General features: G+C 41.8%; 1 protein-coding gene across 1 annotated transcript in view; it reads left to right on the top strand.

Moving 5' to 3' along the window:
- The first annotated feature begins 4853 nt into the window (after positions 1-4853).
- The window catches only part of LOC138756950 (paralemmin-1-like), a 127899-nt gene continuing 112301 nt past the window's right edge, over positions 4854-20451 (top strand). The window contains exon 1 of the mRNA XM_069923434.1: positions 4854-5231. Coding sequence (XP_069779535.1) covers positions 5187-5231 — 45 coding nt within the window. The 5' untranslated portion in view covers positions 4854-5186. The remainder of the gene's footprint in view (positions 5232-20451) is intronic.

Genomic DNA, 20451 nt, shown 5'->3' with positions numbered 1-20451 from the left:
CTCTTCATAGCTTCCACATCCTTCCTATAATAAGGTGACCAGAACTGAACACAATACTCTAAGTGTGGTCTCACCAGAGATTTGTAGAGTTGCAACATGACCTCTCTACTCTTGTACTCAATCCCCCTATAATGAAGCCCAGCATCCCATAAGACTTCTTAACTATCCTATCAACCTGTGTGGTAACCTTGAGGGATGCATGGATTTGGACCTTAAGGTCCCTCTGTTCAACTACAATCTTAAGTAAATGACCATTAACCCGGTACTCAGCCTTCTGGTTTGTCTTTCCAAAATGCATCAACTCACACTTATCTGGATTGGACTCCATCTGCTACTTCTCTGCCCAACTCTGTATCGTGTCTATATCCTCTGTAATTTTCAACAATCTTCTGCTCCATCTACAACTCCTCCAACCATCAGCAAACTTACTGACCTATCCTTCCACCTCTTCATTCAGGCCATTTTCTGTCCCAGAACAGATCCTTGCACTACTCCACTAGTTACTGACCTCCAAACAGTATACTTTCTTTCCACCACTCCTCTGCTTTCTACAAGGAAGCCAAATTTTATCCACACAGTCAAGTTTCCATGGATCCCATGCCTCATGACTTTCTGAATGGGGGAAACAGGCAATGGAGCATTTGGGGAACTGTAAGGCTGAAGGCTGAGGAGGGAAGATTGCCAGAAGATAAGATTAATGAATCCCTGAGCACAATGGCATAATATTCTGTGGTGGGGCAGGGTCTGAGACCTGGCAGTCCACTGAGAGAGACACAGGTCACTTCACCAAATCACATTGGCATCATCTTGTCAGCAGGTTTAATAATGATTTCGGGGTTGGTCCTGAGAGGATGAAGTCCTGCAAGTTTGGAGGAGGGTCGGTTAGAGTGAGTAAGGTCAGTGGAAAAATTGAGATAGTCAAAGTTTGGTTAGAAGTTGACGATGATCATGCTGGAATGTTCTCTCATCTTCATACTTACGCACCTTGCACCCTTTATTCACTTTAAAAAAGGTGAAAGAAATATCGTACATTGGAGAGATTGGCATGTGCAATGAGGAAGTATTTCTTGAATCGTTAGGGAGAGCAAAAGTGGACTCATTGATTATAGTAGTCCTATAAACCCTTTTTTCACTTTATGGCCCTCTCACCTCACATCTGTGGGAACGAAACACAAATTCAGCCATATCCAAGTGCACATTAAAATTTTAATTCAGAATTCTATTGATGGAGTTGTTGAAAATTTCATCAGAATACAATTCCTTCATGTAATGTTCAATAGCTCGGCTGTGAACTGGCAGTGCCAGTGAGTGGAAGTTCAAAGCCGTGCTCTGTAACAGGAAGGATTTACATTCCTGGCAAGTCATGAGTGAAACATCTGTAGTTCTTCATTTCAATTAGCCCAGGCCACATACTGGTGGAGAAATAATTTAGCATGTGCTGTGGTGTCAGGTTCCATGGGTGCTTACTGCCCTTTTCTCTACATTTCAGATCTCCGCCCTTCAAGCTCATTTTCACCTCTGACAGGAAGGGTCCAAGTTAAAGTCCCGTTGCATAACAATGAAGCACAAGATTCTAGGCTGGTATTCCGGTTTAATATAAAGGGTGCACAGCGCTATTGGAGGAGTTGTATATTTTTTTGCATCTGAGGAAATCCAGCACAAAGTTGGATTAAATAAAAGAGCCTGGAAATTGTCATTACGTCCCAGCCAATGTTTACCCAACCAAGGGTGATAGATGTTGTGCTTAGTGAGGAAGGTTGTCTCAGCGACAGCAGGATATAGATCAGATAGAAAGTTAGGCAGAGTATTGGTAGATGGAACTTTATCCCGACAAGTACATGATGAAGCATTTTGGAAAGTCAAATAAGTGTAAGACATAACCAGCAAATGTCCAGGCATTAAGGAACGCTGATGAGCAGAGGGACAATGGTGTCTAAGACCATTGATTCCAGAAAGTGGCAATATAGGATGGTGAAGAGGACATACGGCATGCTTTCCTTCACAGATTGCGTCAAAAGATATAAAATTTGAGTCCTTATATTACAACTTCACAAAACAAGGATTAGATTCCAGTTCTGTAGGAAGATTTTGGTTGCTCTGAAGAGAATGCTGAGGAGATTTAGCACAATATTGCCTGGATTGAAGGACTTTAGTTATGAGGAGAAATTAGATTAGCAGTGCTTGTTTTCTTTCGACCGAAGGAGGCTGAAATATGGGCATAGATCGGGTAACTCGTCAGAATTTTTTCTATAGTTCGGGTATAAAACAAAGAAGGCATATGTTTACATTCAGAGGAAGTCATTTTATGGGGATTTAAGTGGAAAGTTTTTTTTTGTTTTGCGCAGATGTTTGATATCTGGAACTTGCTCCCAAAGCAGATGGTGAAGTCACATATAATAAAAAAAAGAAAATCATGAAAATCTGTAGACACCATGGTTGAAGTAAAAACACAAAATGCTGGAGAAAACCTCTGCTTTTTCCGGTATAACAGAGACCTTCCATTAGCCAATCATTTCAATTCTGAGTCCCACTCGCATACTCACATGGCCTTATGTACTAACCCACCCTGATCACCCACAGATTGGAGGAACAACACCTGATTTTCCATCTGGGCACTCTGCAGCCTGATGACTGCTTTCTGCTTTCTGCTGATATGCTGGCCTTTACTCCCCCTCCCCCCTTCCAGTTTTTCCAGTTCTCTCTCTTCCCCCCATCACCCTCCACTCACCCAGACATCCCTCCACCCCCTGATCACTGCTGTCACCTCCCTCTCTTCTCCACCTATCATTTCCTGTCTTTCCCCCCCCCCCCCATCCTTTTGTTCAAACACCTGCTGACATTCTTCCATACCTTGATGAAGGCCACAAGACCGAAATGTTGGTTATGTATTTTTACCTTTGCTACATAAAGCCTGCTGTTTGACCAGCTGAGTTTCTCCAGTATTTTGTGTTTTTAAGTCAAATATAATCATTATTTTTAGGAAACAGGCACTTAAGTAGGCAAAGCTTTGAATGAAGGATTTGGATCCAAGCAGGCAAATGGGATTAGTGTAGATGGGCAAAGAGGGAGGCATGAACATGGTTGTTGCACATCTTTAAGAACACGTTGAACCTACAGTCTGATCATTTACTGCTGTTTTGCGGTGTTTCTGATAACTAATTGACAGCCACGTTTCCTTCATTGCAACAATGAGATTATTTCAAATGCTCTGCAGACTGCAAAGCCCTTTGGGATATGTTGAGAGTGAAAGACCATTCATCTTTCTTCTTTTTCTGTTGAGAGGACAAAGATAGTCTTCACTAAAATGATCAGGGCCCAACATGAAGGCAAAATGAACAAGCAGATAGAGGACTCAGTCCAAACCACCGCCAATTGCAAAAGGAGTTCTGCAGTAAACTCTGCCCAGTCTTACTCCTCTTTTGCTTTCCCACACATTAAATAGTCTCAGGACCAGTGACTTGGGTTCAGTTTTGGCCTTCAGTGATATCTGTATAGATTTTACACATTCTCCCTGTGACTTTCTACATCCCAAAGACATGCAGATTGGTAGGTTATTGATCATTCCACACAATGCCTAATGAGGCTGGGCATTGAGAGAATCAGTATGGTAACAGAAGGAAAGGGTTGTGGAGAAGTTTGGGATTGTTCTGAGATCTGACAGAGGTACAGTGGGCTGAATGGGCTTGTTTACATCATCAGGAAATATATTGGCTGTTGTAGGGATAAATATTAACCAGGATTTTCTTCAAGGTAATACCAGAGGATAGCTTTCATTAACCTCAATTAATTCTTTTGTTTAACATCCCATTGGCAAAAAAGACCTCAGACAAAGCATTGCACTAGAGATCAATCTGGCAAGTGGACTCAAAGCTTCGCAGTGGGAGTTCAACACTGACTCATCATACTGAAAGGTGAAAGTGTTACGAAAACAATGGGGTGCAACAAGATAGGGCCATTCACATTCAGTACCCAGCTGAAGCATCCCCTCCATGCCCATCACTCTCCCTCTACCCCTCATTCCCTCTTGCTTCACACCTCCCTCCCTCCTCTCCTCCCTCTCAATTCCAGCCTACCTCTTGCTCCCTCAGTTTCTCACTCACTTCTTGCATCTCATTTCCTCTTTGCCTTTAAATCACTGGCCTCCTCTGGAAAGAGTAATTATTAGAGTAAATGAATGAGACAAAGTTGTGACTTCCAAAAGGAAAGTTTATGTAAAGCTCAAAGGGAAACATGGTCAAGAGTGAACTATAGAAAGAGAGTGGGACCAGTTGGACCTGATGTCCCAAATAGCCACTTTCCTTTCTGAATGACGTTGTGATTACCCCAAATTCCAGAGATTTGTCTGCTATAGCAGTCAATGAGGGGTTTGTTTTGTTTTGATGTCCTTTTCTAATTTACAAAGGAATGCGAGCAATGAAAAAGGGTAACATAAGGCTTTCAATATCTGGTATGTGATCTCAACAGTAGGAACTCATCACTTCTTAAAGAATTTTGGAAGAAACTACCAGCTTCCAACCACATGGAATGAGTTTTGATACTAAACTGGAAGTTGGCAGCAGACCTGGAAAAATAGCACTAAAGCAAAAAGACTCTGGTCTATTTTTAGTGTGATTCCTAATGAGTGTTTCACATGCTCCTTTTCTCTCTCTCTTTCTCTACACACACACACACACACACACACACACACACACACACACACACACACACACACACACACACACACACACACACACACACACACACACACACACACACCTGCCACTCATACTGCATATATAGCAACACACTCACACCCCAGAGTCATTATTACACATTGTTGCAATGTTGAGGCCCCTTTGCTGTGACCCTATTCTAGGAGGAGCAAGCAGTTAGCAGCACGTCAAAGCAGAAAAATGATAGACACGCCAGCTATCCCTCAGCTCAGCTCCTTCTCACTGCACATACAAGGCTCGTGTCAGCAGTGTGGAGAAAATGCCTTCGAGTTACAGTTGAAGGAGGCATTGGTCTAGTGTCTGAAATGAGAACAACCTCTCAGCTGTAACGTCTAGCAGAGAGAACGCTTCCAAACCAAGTCCCCAACACCTCCTGATCCCACCCACCACCTTCCATTCCTTTTCTTCAACTTACCTTAGTGATTCAGCTACGCTCTGTTTGGTGACTACACTCTTCTGTGTCCCTCCTCTAGGATGGCAGAGACTGAACTGCAGAAACAGAGACTTCAAGCCATAGCAGTAAGTCAATTATATTTATCTCCTCTCTGACAGATTTTTAACTTTTCACTACATTCAGCCCATGTGTCATGTTATAGGAGACATAAATGAAAAGAGACAGACCATGACATAAAGTCTGGTCAGCCTGCAGGTCAATAAAACCTCTCTCAATAATTGTGTGAAAATATACTCCTGTTTGGTGCTTTATGTACAAGTGTGTTGTGATTTCTTTTTACTCTATTATTGTTTTTTTTTGTGTCTGGTTTTGTTTACAGTCATTGTTTCATTTTAATTTTTTTTCCTTTGGACCTTTTTTGAAAAACAGTAACACGCAGATTAAATCCAAGGAAGCTCTGGTGATCGTGAAAAGAAAGATTGCAGCAAGGACTCAAAATCCTGAGCCGGGTTATAGTGTGTGATTAAAAGCAGAACCACATTTCCAAACAGCACTCCAACCTGCTGAGGGCAGAGGATTAATCTTCAGCCTTTGCTCGAATTTAACCCTTGAAAGACGGGTTTTGCAGCACGTACTAATTGCAGAAAATCAGCATGAGACCCACAAGGATTCTTTTGCCAGTTCCTTTTGCTAGAGACTCCAAAGTGAATTATTCCTCCTTGGTCAGAGGAAGAGCTTGCAATATTGGAAAATGAATTTCATTTAAAGTGATATATCTAACTTTGATTTTTGATTTACTGCACCTTTTCAAATGAGAGTGTTGGCAAAGAGCATGACTTGTGGCCTCATGAAGAATATTTCATAGTTTTCTGCATCCTTAAAGTAAAACTTATTAAAACTCTGCCTATAGAAGTTCCATTTCAGCCTCTGTCAAGTCAGTGATTTTTCAATAGTTCTTTTTTGGTGGTGTTCCAGTTTGGGTTAGGATTTGGGAACAGTTACCTTAATGCACAAGTGCTCCTTTGTTTTAAATTTTTAGCCATACATCACGATTAACAGGCCCTTTTGACCCACAAGCCCATGCCATCCAATTACGCCCATCTACACCCCCAGTACATTTTCAATGGTGAGAGGAAACTGGAGCAGCTGGATGAAACCCATGCAGGCATGGGGAGAATATACAAACTCCTTACAGACGGTGCAGGATTTGAACCCCAGTCGCTGGTCCTTTAACAGCATTGCACTAACCATGCCACCCCTACACTCATCTTGGGCCATGCCTTTAAGCCATGTTGGCTGACTCTGTGGTCTCTGATGCTGGATAAGGAGGATCAGAAGTTATTACAATGGCAAATTGGTGCTCCACTACCCATCCATGTTCCTATGGCTTTAAGATCTCTGTGTTTTTCCAATTCTGGTTTCAGACACATCCTGGATTTCGATTGCTCCACAGTTAGCAGCTGTGCAAAATTCTGGAATTTCCTTCCCTCAATGTGTCTGTCTTCTTAGATATCATTCCTTTAGGATATATCAAAATATCTGTTTCTTTGGCCAAGCCTTTTGGTTACCTGAACAAAAACCCTCAGATGGCGCAATCAAATTTTATTTGCGAATCACACCCATGAAACATCAAGAGTTGTTTTTATCACATTAGAGGTTTTATATATATGCAACTTATTGTTAAAAATGGAAAGATGCTGGTTTCCATTTCAGCTGGACCCTCACTGCATCTGCAGCTGGCCTCTCACTGCATCTGCATCTGGTCTCTCACTGCATCTGCAGCTGGCCCCTCACTGCATCTGCAGCTGGCCCCTCACTGCATCTGCAGCTGGCCCCTCACTGCATCTGCAGCTGGCCCCTCACTGCATCTGCAGCTGGCCCCTCACTGCATCTGCAGCTGGCCCCTCACTGCATCTGTAACTGGCCTCTCACTGCATCTGCAGCTGGCCTCTCACTAAATCTGCAGCTGGCCTCTGCATCTGCAGCTGGCCTCTCTCTGCATCTGCAGCTGGGCTCTCATTGCATCGGCAGCTGGCCTCTCTCTGCTCATCGGCAGCTGGCCTCTGACCTCTGACTGTGCATCTGCAGCTAGCTTGATAATGGTCTTGAAGTAAAATGGCTGAGACTTCCCATCTATGTAGCAGGCCTTGCTAGTGAACAGATGAGTTGTGGATTGTGTCTGTACCAAGTAGCAATGGGAAGAGGACTTAAAATAGAACAAAAATATTACATTGAACTGGTACTGAAGGTTAGGGACTCATCACAAGGAGATTTCTCCCATAAGCTTTCATCAGAACCTACAACAGCTTAGTTTTAATTTGCTAACTGAGGTGTTTGTACAGAAAATTTAAAATAGGAAACCAGCTACTTTGCCGAGTTCATTTATCTCAAACCATTGAGAATGCCTAGGGTGAAGCAGCCTTTAGGAATCACCAATAATAGTTGCTTCTGTGTGCATCCACCCAGTGAGTGGGGGTGGAGGTTGAGCCTAGATGGCTATAAAGCTCTTCCCAAATGCCTTCAAGTGTCAGCTGTGTTATATTTTTGAGCTTTGCATACATAAGATCCCATGTCTTTAAGAATCTGGCTGCTCTGGGCAATGATTTTCTGCAAGAACAGTCTATTGTAATGTAAGACTATATTTAGCTAAGTTCAGCATTGACCTTTGGGCTTATGTTGCTCTAAGAATACAGTTGCTTCCAAAAAAATCGTGGTTTTTCTCTTCCACCATCTCCCAAAAATTGAATTTGCTTTCCTGCAGTTCAATCCCTATACAGTAAAATCTCCATTATCCGGCACCTAAGGGGTTCACAGATGCCAGAAATGAGAATTTTCCGGTAGTCTGACTCGTCCAATGCCTAACTAATCCACCTGCATTGAGAATACACCATTTAAAAGACAAAAGACAGTGCAAAATGTAAAGTGTTTTGAAACAAAATCAGCATTGTTGTCTTTAATTATGTAAAGTTCACTTTAAATAAGTAATCCCCATCACTCACTTACAAAATGAAAATTTAAATGTTGAACCCCAGTTGCTGGCATTGTAATAACAATGTTCAATAGCCACTATTCTCACCGTGCCACTGTCATAATTAACCACCCCCCCCCTCAATTTTACAGATAAAGCCTTACTAATATACTTAATAATATACTAATAAAGATAAAGACTCTTACCAGGCAAGGACCGGGAGACACTTTGGGAGAGACGCCCCAGCGGCATTGGCCAGCCCTTCATCCTGGGTGTTGCTATTTTATTCAACCACAACTTTATTGAAACTTTATTCCAACAGCTTCTGTGGGTGGGAAACAACTGGGGTGCTCCACTGGCTGAATGTTTGCTCTCAAGGGGTTGTGTGTTGCTTCAGAGAGCATTTACATTTACAATTTAAAACTTTATTTTTTTATTATTTATTTATTCCACTTTTTTTTTGCCAATTGTTCATGTTTCTGATGATGATGCGATGCTGGATAATGGAGATTTTACTGTAATTCATTCACTGCTGTTGGTATTTTCAATGTAAACCTTTGATAAAAGTTACTTCAATTATTACATGAAAAAAGTCAGATCTATAATAGCATTAGGTCTGCTAATAATGTTATCAAATGATAAACAGATTCTTACTTCAAACCAATGTCTAAGGGCTGTGTAACAATTCATCCCCTCTCTAAATAATGTAATAGATCAAAGATGTACATTTGCAAATGAAATCAGGAATAATACATTCAGCTCATTTGCCTCTGTTGTCACCAAGCTATAAAGATAAGAATATATAACCATTTTCCTAAAAGCACATCACTTGGTTTACATCATTTAATGAGAGGGATGCAGTTTCTGAGGGATTTGCATCTTGAGGTAGTGTTTGGAAATCAAAATGTTGTGTACAACTTTCTAACTTCCAAATCAGTTTCCAAGGAAACATTTTACATTTCACAACAACAACCCATTGCTTTGAATCCGTCAGAAGCAAAAGACCAATAAAATTGAAATCAAAATGGAAAATTTGCATAAAGTAAGGTTTCATTCAAGGGCAATGGTGACAAAGTTTTTACTCATTTTCATTGCTTACAATTGGATTTAACCGATACAAATGACTGCACTTGGCCCCATCCTTACCTGTACTTACTTAGTCTCATCTAAATTCTCTGGAATGAATGATTTCTTCCACACTTTAAAGAATTTAAGAGAATAAATAAGATGAGCAAAGAGAAACTATTTCTTCTTATTGGAGAGAAAAGGACAAAAGGCATCCTCTACAATTCAGAGCCAAATTTCTCAGGAGTGAAGTTAGAATAGCTGAACAAGACTGATGCTGGATTAGTGATGCTGGATTTGCGACAGGTACAAAAGGCTAATATCCAGACATACTGTAGTAAGCAACCAGGAAATCCATCACAATGTTATAATTGGAAGGGGGAAATCCATAAAAAAAAATAAGTGTGGAGGTTATGCTCCAATTAAACTTTCCTTCTTCTTAATATCCTCTAACTTGAAGATGATGTATTATGAGCCCTGAAGTTGCTGGTGATGCCAATGTGGTTATAAAAGACTTTGGCAAGACTGCATCTGGAGTGCTGTACTCAGTACTGGTCTTATGTAAGGAAATTTTTAAATATTTTAGAAGCAGTTCAGAGATGGTTTACTGGGTGAATACTTTGAATGAGCGAGTTGTCTTCTGAGTGGACAAGATTCGTTTGTATTCTCTTAAGTTTAGAAGAATAAGAGAGGACTTGATTGAAATGTAAGAAGGACCTTGGTAGGGTAGATGTGGAAAGGCTGTTGTGGATGAATCTAGGATGAAGAGACCCTGCTTAAAAGTAATAGTCTCCAGTTTAAAACAGAGATGTGTTTTTCTCTCCAAGGGTTGTGTCTCTGAGGCTCTTCAAGCAGTCGTTACATATTTTTAAGTCAGGGCTGGAGAGATGAAAGGTTACCAGGGGTTAGATGGGAATGCAGAATGAAGATTGCAATCAGTTCAACTGAAATATTATTAATGCTGGAGTGTACTCAAGGATTCACCATTGCTTCCATTTAATTGCTAATTTTGAATCTGAGATTGCTAGATTTTTGTTAATCTACCAAAGGTAAATGGAGCTGGGGCACAGATCGGCCTTGATCGTGCTGAGTAGCAGATGGCCTCTGCTTGCTCTTATGCTTTTGTGACCGAAAACATTCCGACCAATCTGCTATATTGATGAAATCACTGACTGCTCCTATCAATATTAAAAACATCGAATATTTTATGTGCAGAGTGGAGAGAGAACATTGCAATACAAAAGATGAATGAGAATAGACCGGATATATCAAAAGCCTTTGATTTTTGTCATTTATGGAATATGTGTATAACTGTCTACACTTAATACTGTTTAGAGTTCTGCTGGGGTTTCAAAAATTCTTGTCCCATGTCCCTCCCACAAGCTCTGAATTCCAGCCTGACTCTCAATCATGAACCATATGTGCCTGGAGTGAACAGTGGTGCGATTAATATTCTCATCGTAAACTTTGCCGTCCTCAGTTAGAGAAGGTCAGTTCTTTAATGCTGTTCTGCTCCCATGAGATAAACCTGTCACAGTTCCACTTTAATATTTAAAATATGCTTTTATTTCTTGCCACAACTGCAACAGGTCGCACCAATAAACATAGAGGCTTCTCAGACCTGTTGATCATTGACCCTGGATGTTTTGGGCAAAGTAATGACATGTTAATGATGAATGTTATTATCAGTGTTCAAATCACCCAACAAATTCAGACATAAACAATGAGTTGTAAGCCTCTAGTTTGGCTGTTTGATTTACACCTGGGAAAATTAAGCTTTTTAATTAAAAGTGTCCTGAAAGGAATCGACTTGATGAGCTGAGTGGCTTATTTCTGAGTGATAATAATTGTATGATTCTGAATACTTTTTCACGAAATGATAAATTTTCCACTGGTTAATCAATCCAACCATCCAGATAAAGGAACAACCTAATCAATCTCATCCACTAATTAATTGTAAGCGGGGGGGGGGGGGGGGGGGTGGAAAGAAGACACACTTTCAGAAAGAAAAGTCATCTTTCTTTTGATTTTTGCTTTCACCTTTTTTCTCTCTGTCTCTTACTTCATTTTCAGTCTTCTGCTGCTCTCTCTCTCTGAGGAGGAACGGAGTTTTGGCCAGTATTCTGAACCAGGATTTATCACTCAGTTCAACATTACTAAAACATATTTGAAAACCAAAAAAAATTCAGATCTGGGATATAAAAACACTACAAATTGAGCTCAGAATAAGTCACTCACCCTCTTGGGCCTGTCCATCAATCAACAAGATTGTGGTTGATTTTCTTCTCGAACGCCATTTTTCTGTTCTATCCTATTTCCCATGAATTCCTTCAATATCCATCTTAGCTATGATTGAAATCAATGAATGAACCTTCAACTAATCTCTAAGGCGGAGAGTCCCAAAGATTTGGATTCCTTTAAGTGTGGTTTCTAATTTCATTCGTAAATAGTCTACTTCTTAGTTTGATTCAAATCTCCTTCTTTGTATCTACCCTGATGAATATTGGATGATTCTTTGAGATCTCTCAATCTTTTTACCACACAAATCCTTATTGATGCCTTCCCTACTCAATCTCACTTCATGTGACAGACCCCCATCCCCAGGCTAGAATGTAATCTGCAGTCCCTCTCAGTCAAGTACATCATCTTTGATGCAAAGAGGCTAAAATTATGGACAATATACCAGATCTAGCCTCTTCAAGTTCCTCTATAAGACAGCCTTACTCTGGTACATAAATCTTCTCCTAATAAAGACCAGCATATCATTTGTCTTTTCAACTGCTTGCTTTACCTGCATGTTAGCTTCCAGTGACTTGCCAACAAGTGTATCAAGGTTCCTTCGAACTTCATGAATTCCCAATGTTTCACCATTTGAAAAGGTACTCAATATTCTGAGTTTACGAGCTCGCACTTTTAAACATATTACTCCATCTGGCACGTAGATGCCCATTTGCTTAGCTTGTCCCCTCTTTATCTGTATTGCTACTCAAATTTCAACTGGAAATGTTACCAATACTGCTACCTGCTCCAACAATTATATCTTCCTTCTCCATGAGTCAAGTGCCAAGTTCAATCAGAAATTGGCATAATTAGCTCCTGTCTGAGTGGTAGCATGGATCTGTTCCAATTGGCCTACCATAGCAACCAGTCTACAGCAGATGCCGTCTCTCTGGCTTTACAAAGCCCTGGAACACCTGGACAGCAAAGATGCATCCATCAGGATACTCTTTATTGACTACAGTTCGGCATTTAACATCATTATCCCTTCAAATTGTTCAGCAAACTCCAAGACCTGCATCTCAACACTCCACTGCGCAATTGGATTCTAGATTTCCTCACTGCTATGTTTTTGTTGTAATAAAGAAGCTTGGGTTCTTTATTAGCTAAAGTACACCATCAAGAGCATGTGGAGGCATCCATCTTGAATCCAACCAAAGCTGCAACAAACTAGTCTCTGATTCCCTCTAGTGGTCAGGAGGATTACTAACTCTCTATAATTACACTCACCTCCAGACCACTATCAGTGAGGATTGGTAAGGACATCTCCTCCACATTTCCATCAGTACTGGAGCATGATAGGGCTGCATTCTTAGACCCTGTTCTACTCGCTTTACACCAATGACTGTGTGGCTCCATATGACAACAACAACATCTACATGGTAGTTGGTTACATAAAAAGAGGAGATGAGTCAGCATACAGGAGAGAGGGTGAAATCTTGGCTGAATGGTGCACCAACAACAACCTCGCTCACAATATCACCAAGACCAAGGAGTTGATTGTTGACTTCAGGAAGGGATAACCAGAGGTTTATGATCCTGTGATCATTGGGGGATTAGAGGTGGAGAGGGTAAGAAAATTTGTTCTTGGGAGTCACTAACTCAGAGGATCTTTCCTTGACCAAATACTCTAAGTGCATCATGAAGAAAGCACGTCAGCACCTCTACTTCCTCAGGAGTTTGCAGAGGTTTGGTATGACATCAGAAACACTGGCAAATTTCTAAAGTTGTGTGGTGGCAAGTATGCTGACTGGCTGCATCATGGTCTGGTATGGGGACACCAATACCTCTGAATGGAAAGCCCTGCATTAAGTACAGGACATAACAGGAAAACCACTCTCCACCATCAAGAATATCTACGGGGAACGCTGCTGTTGGAGAGCAGCAGCAAACTTCAAGGATCCACATCATCCAGCAAATACTCTTTTCTCACTACAAGACTTGCACCACTATGTTCAGGACCAGCTGCTACCCCTCCCCCATCAGACTCAGAGACAACAAACTCAGAGACCTATTTAAGGGCTCTTACTTTTGCACTTCATTTATATTTTTTCTCTCTTGTAGCGACGGAAAACACAGTGGTGACTGATGAATGCAAAATAATGACCCACACAATTGCAGATAAATCAGAATTTGTTTACTCAAGTTTAGCATATTCTTTTAAAAGATTGAAACTCGTGGGCCACATCATGATATCCTTTGCTGGTTCACTAGACTTCTTGGAGTTGTAGTCAATCTATAACACCACTACATGCCCCCCCCCCACCAAACCCCAGAACCGGATCTATCACCTGGTAGTTTTTTGGGTGGTCAACTCCTGTGTTGGACTGCTGGCTGTTGAATAGGGACAGTTTTGTCAACATGGACAGGTTTGAGCCTGTCAATCGTGAATGACAGAGGCTGCCCGGCAATGTCCAAGATGCAGGTTGATCTCGTTCATCTTATCACCCTGTATGGTCCCTCATATTCTACCTGCAAGGGCTCTCCATGTGTTCCTCTACATTCAAACACATATGCACGGTCCTTCAGTTCGTATGGTACAAAAGAAACATGTTTGCCATGTGATGGTGGTGGTGCAGGGGATAATTTGCCTACAGTATCCCTTAGTCTGCTCAGCAGCTCTTTGGGATCTTCATCAGTACTGGATCTGTGTGGAACGAATTACCCTTGGACCACCAAAGGAACACCGTATACAAGTCCTGCAGATGAAGTGTGAAGATCCTCTTTTGGAGTTGTCCTAATGCCGAGCAAAACCCATGGTAATTCGTCTGCCCAGATGGAACCTTCCAAACAGGCCATTGAGGCTGATTTAAGGTGACAATGGAATCGTCCAACCATCCCGTTGGACTGCAGGTGATAGGCACTTGTATGATGAAGCCTAGAGCCAAGCAGCCAAGATAAGGCCACCCATAATGAGATGTAAATTGAGGTCTTCTGTCAGAAGTGATGTGCACTGGTAGGCTGAAGTGAGCCACCCAGGAATTAAGAGTCTGTAGAAACATCCGGCATGGGGATGCCTCAGGCTATCTCGTAAACCTATTGATCACTGTAAAGAGATAGCAGAAGCCTCATGAAACTGGAATTAGTCCCACAATGTTCACACTGGCAAGTTACCGGTGGGAAGGGTTGAAATGGTGCTTTCGTATGCCGATAGATTTTGACTTTTTGACAAGCTAAACAAAATCTTGCCATTTGCGTGATGTCTTTCTTCAGACAGTGCCAAACAAATCTGTCTGAAATTAGATGAATGATTGATCTGAGGGATAGATGAGAAAAACCATGGACAAAATCAAAAATACGACATCTCCACGAAGCTGGTACTACTGGCTACAGATATCCTGTTGACACGTCACAAAAGAGCAGCTTGCAGTTAGCATCGATTTGCACATCCTTCCATTGAGGTGCAATACGACTCCATCTCACTGTCTTGTGCTTGGGTAGTGGCGAGAGCCACGCAGTCAATACTGTGGTCCATGGCTGATGCCTCGAGCGCAACTGAGTGGGAAAGTACATCAGCCACTACATTGTCTTTTCCAGAAATGTGCATTATTCTGGTAGAGAATTCCAAAATGAAGGACAACTGCCACTGTTGTCAAGCTGACAAGGGCTCTGACACCTTCGAAAATGCAAAAGTCAAGGGTTATAATCTGTGAAAATGGTGAAGTGTCTGCCTTCCAAAAAGTAATGGAAGTGCTGGATGGACAAATATACGACTCGGAGCTCTTTATCAAAGCTGTTGTACTTTTTTCTTGGTGTCACAGAGGTGGCGGCTAAAGAATGCCAATAGCTTCCATTGTCCATCAACATACTGCTGCAGAGCTCCCCCTATGGCCACATCAGACGCATCTGTTGAAATGGTGGTGGCTGCATTTAGGATTGGATAACTGAGCATGGTTGCTTGAGCTAACAGTTCCTTTGTCTTTCTGAAAGCATTTCGACTTTCATCTGTCCACTGAATAGATGTGGCATTACCAGTCAGCAGATTGAACAGAGGCTTTATAACGAGAGCTGCTGCTGGAAGGAATCGACGATAAAAATTAGACATGCCCAAGGACTCTTGCAGACCTTTGACAGTGGTTGGTCTGGAAAATTCAGTAATGGTGTCACTCTTGGAAGGGAGCAGAACCATGCCCTTGTCAGTGATTGTATGCCCCAGGAATTATATGGACTCTTGTCTGAAAACACATTTATCTGGATTGATAGTCAGTCCAAATTCTCACACCCATCTAAAGAGCGTACACAGATGTTCCATGTGGTCTTCTTTAGTTTTGCTGGCGACTAATATGTCATCTAGATAAATTAAGACATTGGCCATGCCACACCCTACTGTGTCCATAACTCACCGTACTGTGTCCATATCTCACTGAAAGGTCTGAGCTGCATTTTTTAACCAAAAGGCATACGTTAAAATACGAACAATCTGAAAGGGGTAATTATTGCCGTTTTCGGGATGTCTTCTGGTTCCATTGGCACTTGGTGATATCCTTGAACCAAGATCATGTTTGAAAAGATTTTCAATTCATGCAGATTCACTGAAAAATCTTGAATATGGGAATAGGGCAGCAATCCAGTATAGTGGCATCGTTGAGCTGTCTATAATCTCCACAAGGTCTCCACCCTCCACTGCATTTTTGGACTAAATGTAATGGAGACGCCCATGGGCTGTCGGGCCTGCAAATTATCCCCAGCTCTTCCATTTTGTGAAATTCTTGTTTAACTAATTGCAGTTTTTTTCGGAGGCTAACTATGTGCCTTAGCATGAATGGGAGGACCCTTGGTAGAAATATGATGAGTTACTCCATGTTTCGTGGAAGGGGTCAAAAACTGCAAAGCTGTAATTTCGAGAAACTCTTCTACAAGTCTGGAGAATTTATCAACAGTCTTACACAGGGCTTGAAAGCATAATGCAGGAACATGGAATTCTGCCGGGCGAATAGTTTGAAAGGTGGTACTATCGACTAGCCGACGCCCTTTTAAATGCACCATGAATGAATGAGCTCAAAAGAAATTGGCCTCGAGTAGTGGTCGTGAAACTGGCTCTATAATAAAAGGCCATGTATAAATGTTCCCCTCAAACTAACCACTCATTTTTTTGGTGCCATACGAGGGTATGTTGGAATTATTGACTGCTGTGAGTTGGAGGTTAGGGGTAGGATAATATGTATCAAAATTGGTTGGTGGAAAAACACTAATTTCAAATCCTATGTCCACCAAAAATTTACATTGGGGGATAGTTGATCCAAAACATATGGAAGACTCATAGATTTTCGACCAACCATCGCAGCCATTAATGACGATTGGCCAAGGCATTTCCTGAGAATGCACAGGGTGGCATGCACCTACGTGCATTGACTCCCTAACGCTAGTGGTAAAAAAAAAGCAGGTGGAAGTGCTGACAGGCTATCTGCCTGACTTGAGATGTTGCCTCGTTGTAGGAGCTGGTGTGTTGAGAGCGTTTGTTTGGGAAGTATTGTCAACAACAGAGGCTCTGGGTGCAGACAGCTGTGACACAGTGACTTATCCGAAGACCTTTTGGTGGGTTTTTTTGCCAGCCACAGGACGTCTGTCTCTGCAGCTACTGGCCTGGGGTCTTTGAAAGAACCCTGCGATGATGAATCTAATGTCTTCTGGCATCCTCTCCAGGAAGAGCTGTTCGAATAACATATCTGTCCATTGGCTGGATGCCAGGCACAGCATGTCATGCAGCAGGTCTGGTGGCCCTCTCTCTGCGGAAATGCCATGCAGGAGCTGCAAATTTAGAGTATCATACTTGCTTGGCAGTGGCTTGGTCCAAGGCACTGACAAGGTGATAATAGCGAGTTACATCTGCCTTGATCTTCCTGAGGTGAAATTGTAAGCCACAGCTCTGATTTCACCGTCCAGAGGGCGGTAGCTTAACAGCAATAGCTGCAGTGTCCATATGGTCCAAAAGGTTGTTTTGGACCCGTCAGGGTCACCAATTGTAACCACTGAAAACACAATGGTGGCTGATGAGTGCAAAATAACGACACACAGAGTTCCAGGTAAATCAGAACTCGTTTTCTCATGTCACGCGCATATTCTTTTAAAACACTGAGCCATGCGTGCCACATTATGACGTCCCGTGTCCATTCGCTAGACTTCTGGGGGTTGTCTATATTTGACAGTGTTTGTTTACATTTCTTTATTTGTTTACATGTGCACATATCTTTGAGTACACTTCTTTGCACTACCAATAAGGGGAAATTCTGTCTTGCCTGCAGGAAAAAGAATCTCAGAGTTGTAAGTGATGTCATGTATGTACTTTGGCAATTAATCTGAATTTTAATTTTAACTTTACCACTGGCAAAAAATAGTACAGGGACCACTCAGGCTCTGAAAGTATTATTTAAATGTTGCATTTAGCATTGACTGTATTCCAGATTGGGTGTTAATTCTGTAACTCTTTCTTTAGCCAATCAGCCTGGGATAAGAAGGGAATATTGCAAAAGTTTAATTCTGAAACTAATTTTCTGACTATTTTCCATGGGATTTACAACAAAAACATTCCTCCTTCCTTTCCTCCTGTTTAACATGTTTTCTTTTATGCATCCCGGGAAAGCAGGTGTCCATTGAAATTCCTTTATTGCTCATGATGAGCTGTTGGGGAGTTTCTTCTCTCCAGCAATACAAGAGGTGACGGTATGCCACATGTCCTAGGCAGATACTTCCAAAGCAAAGACTCAATGAGGTGATCATTGATGTATTCCTTGTGTGAATGGTGTGTGTGAGACGTAATAGAATTTAGAAGGTAAGAGTAAGAGAATATCAAACATTGAGTCGACGTAGAGTGGAATGGTTGGCGTAGCGGTTAATGCAATGCCTTTACAGCGCCAGCGATTGGGACCAGAGTTCAGATCCCACGTTGTCTGTAAGGAGTTTGTACGTTCTCCCCATGTCGGTGTGAATTTTCCCCGGGGGCTCCGGTTTCCTCCCACTATTCAAAATGTACTGGGGGTGAAGGTTAATTTGGCGTAAATTGGGCAACACGGACTCGTGGGCCAAAATGGCCTGTTACCGTGCTGTATCTCTAAATTTTTTTTTAATTCAGTTGATACATTAGAAGTGCAGTCTCTAATTTAACAGTAAACACTCTCAAATAGCAATGTGCTAATGAGCAGAAAATATGTTAGTGATGTTGTGGTTTAAAAACTAGCCAGGCACCATGGAAAGAATAGTCAGAACACAGAAATGCTGGAGGAAATCAGCCAGTCTCGCAGCATCCATCAGAGATAAAGATATGTGACCAACATTTCGGGCCTAAGCTTATCCTCAAAGTATGCATCTTTACCTCCTATGGATGCTGCGAGACTGGCTGAGCTCCTCCAGCATTTCTGTGTTTTGACTGCAGACTTTCGTGTTTTACACCATGGAAAGAAAATCTTACGACACAGCCCTTCCTTTCTTAGTGCTGAGATCATCAGTTGATAGGCTCCTTAAACTTCTCCTCAGTCGGCGTGGTTGCCCAGTGGTTAGTACAATGTTATTACAGACCCAAGTTCAAATCCACCTCTGTATGTGAAGAGTAGGTCTCTTCTCCCCATGTCCCCATGTTTTCCCCAGGTGCTCCAGTTCCCTCCCACATTCCAAAGACATATGGGGTTAGTATGTTAATTGGTCACGTGGGAATAATTGGGCAATGAAGGCTTGTGGTTTGGTAGAGCCTGTCCCATGCTGTATCTGCATGAAACTATAAAGTCTCTGGTACAGTTAGTAAACCTCCTGTCTCATTGCAACCTAGGTTCAGTACTGACGTCTGCTTCCTTCTGCATGAAGTTTACGCCTTCTCTCTTTGACTGTGTGGGTTTTCACCAGGTGCTCCAGTTTTGGGCAAGTTGCACCTATTTTACAAGTAGTGGTATCTGGTGGGAGTTAATGAGAATATGATGAGAATAAAATAGAAGTAGCATAGGCTGAGTGTTAATAGGTGCGAGATGGTCTGTGAGCACTCCTTGAAATTGTTTTCATATTCTTTGATTCTCTAATACAAGTCTGAGAAAGCCCCCAGCATTTTGGTCTTGTTCAAGCTAATGCCTGAACAAAATCTTTTTGGTTTTGTTAATGCACCCAAGCATCCAGCTGTGGGGTGCCATGGAGCATTGCTAAAAGACAGGACACCAAATGACATGAAGCTACACTGAACAAAATATTCCCATGCAAACAAGAATTCCAAACATAATGTCAATATGGAGACAGTGATTTCTGGAGGTAAATTCTTGTATCACTTTACAGGGATAATGCATTTAAAGAATGCACCTAACCTTCCCAATTGCTTTTAAATGGAAGATTATCAAGAAGCTAAGAAATGCTAGTAAATCTTGGTACAGAGGAACAGGCCTTCTTCTGCCATTCAGAGGTCAGATTGCAGATTTCAGATTTATTGTCGGAGATTATTTTTCCAGCAGGCGAGGCAGAATTAGCACTTTTAGTACAAATAAAATGGCACAATGTAGACATAAACAAACAAAGAGGCCCTGATTGAGTTTGTTGTTGAGGAGTTTGATAGTGGAGGGGTGGCAACTGTTCCTGAACCTGGTAGTGTGAATCTTGTGGCACCTGTACATCTTTCTTGATGACAGCAGTGAGAACAGAGCATGTGCTGGGTAATGTGGATCCTTGATGATTACTGCTGCTCTCCAACAGCAGCATTCCCCATAGATATTCTTGATGGTGGGAAGGGTTTTGCTATGTCCACTGCCTTTTGGAGGGCTTTACACTCGGGGGTATTGGTGTTCCTATACCAGATTTTGATGCAGCTGGTTAGCACATTTTCTACCACACATCTGGAGAAATTTTCCAGTGTTACAGATGTAATACCAAACCTCTGCAAACTTCTGAGGAAGTAGAGGCGCTGACATGATTTCTTCATGATGCCATTAATGTTTGGGTCCAAGAAAGATTCTCCAAGATAGTGACTTCAAGAACTTAAAATTTGCTCACACTCTCCAACTCTGATCCCCCAACGATCACTGGATTGTTTGCCTCTGGCCTTCCTTTCCTAAAGTCGACTGATTTTG

Source organism: Narcine bancroftii, chromosome 1 (genome assembly GCF_036971445.1).
Source record: "Narcine bancroftii isolate sNarBan1 chromosome 1, sNarBan1.hap1, whole genome shotgun sequence".
Classification (NCBI taxonomy): Eukaryota; Metazoa; Chordata; class Chondrichthyes; order Torpediniformes; family Narcinidae; genus Narcine; species Narcine bancroftii.
Note: the sequence above shows the minus strand (reverse complement) of the source record. Positions and strands in the feature narration are given on the sequence as shown.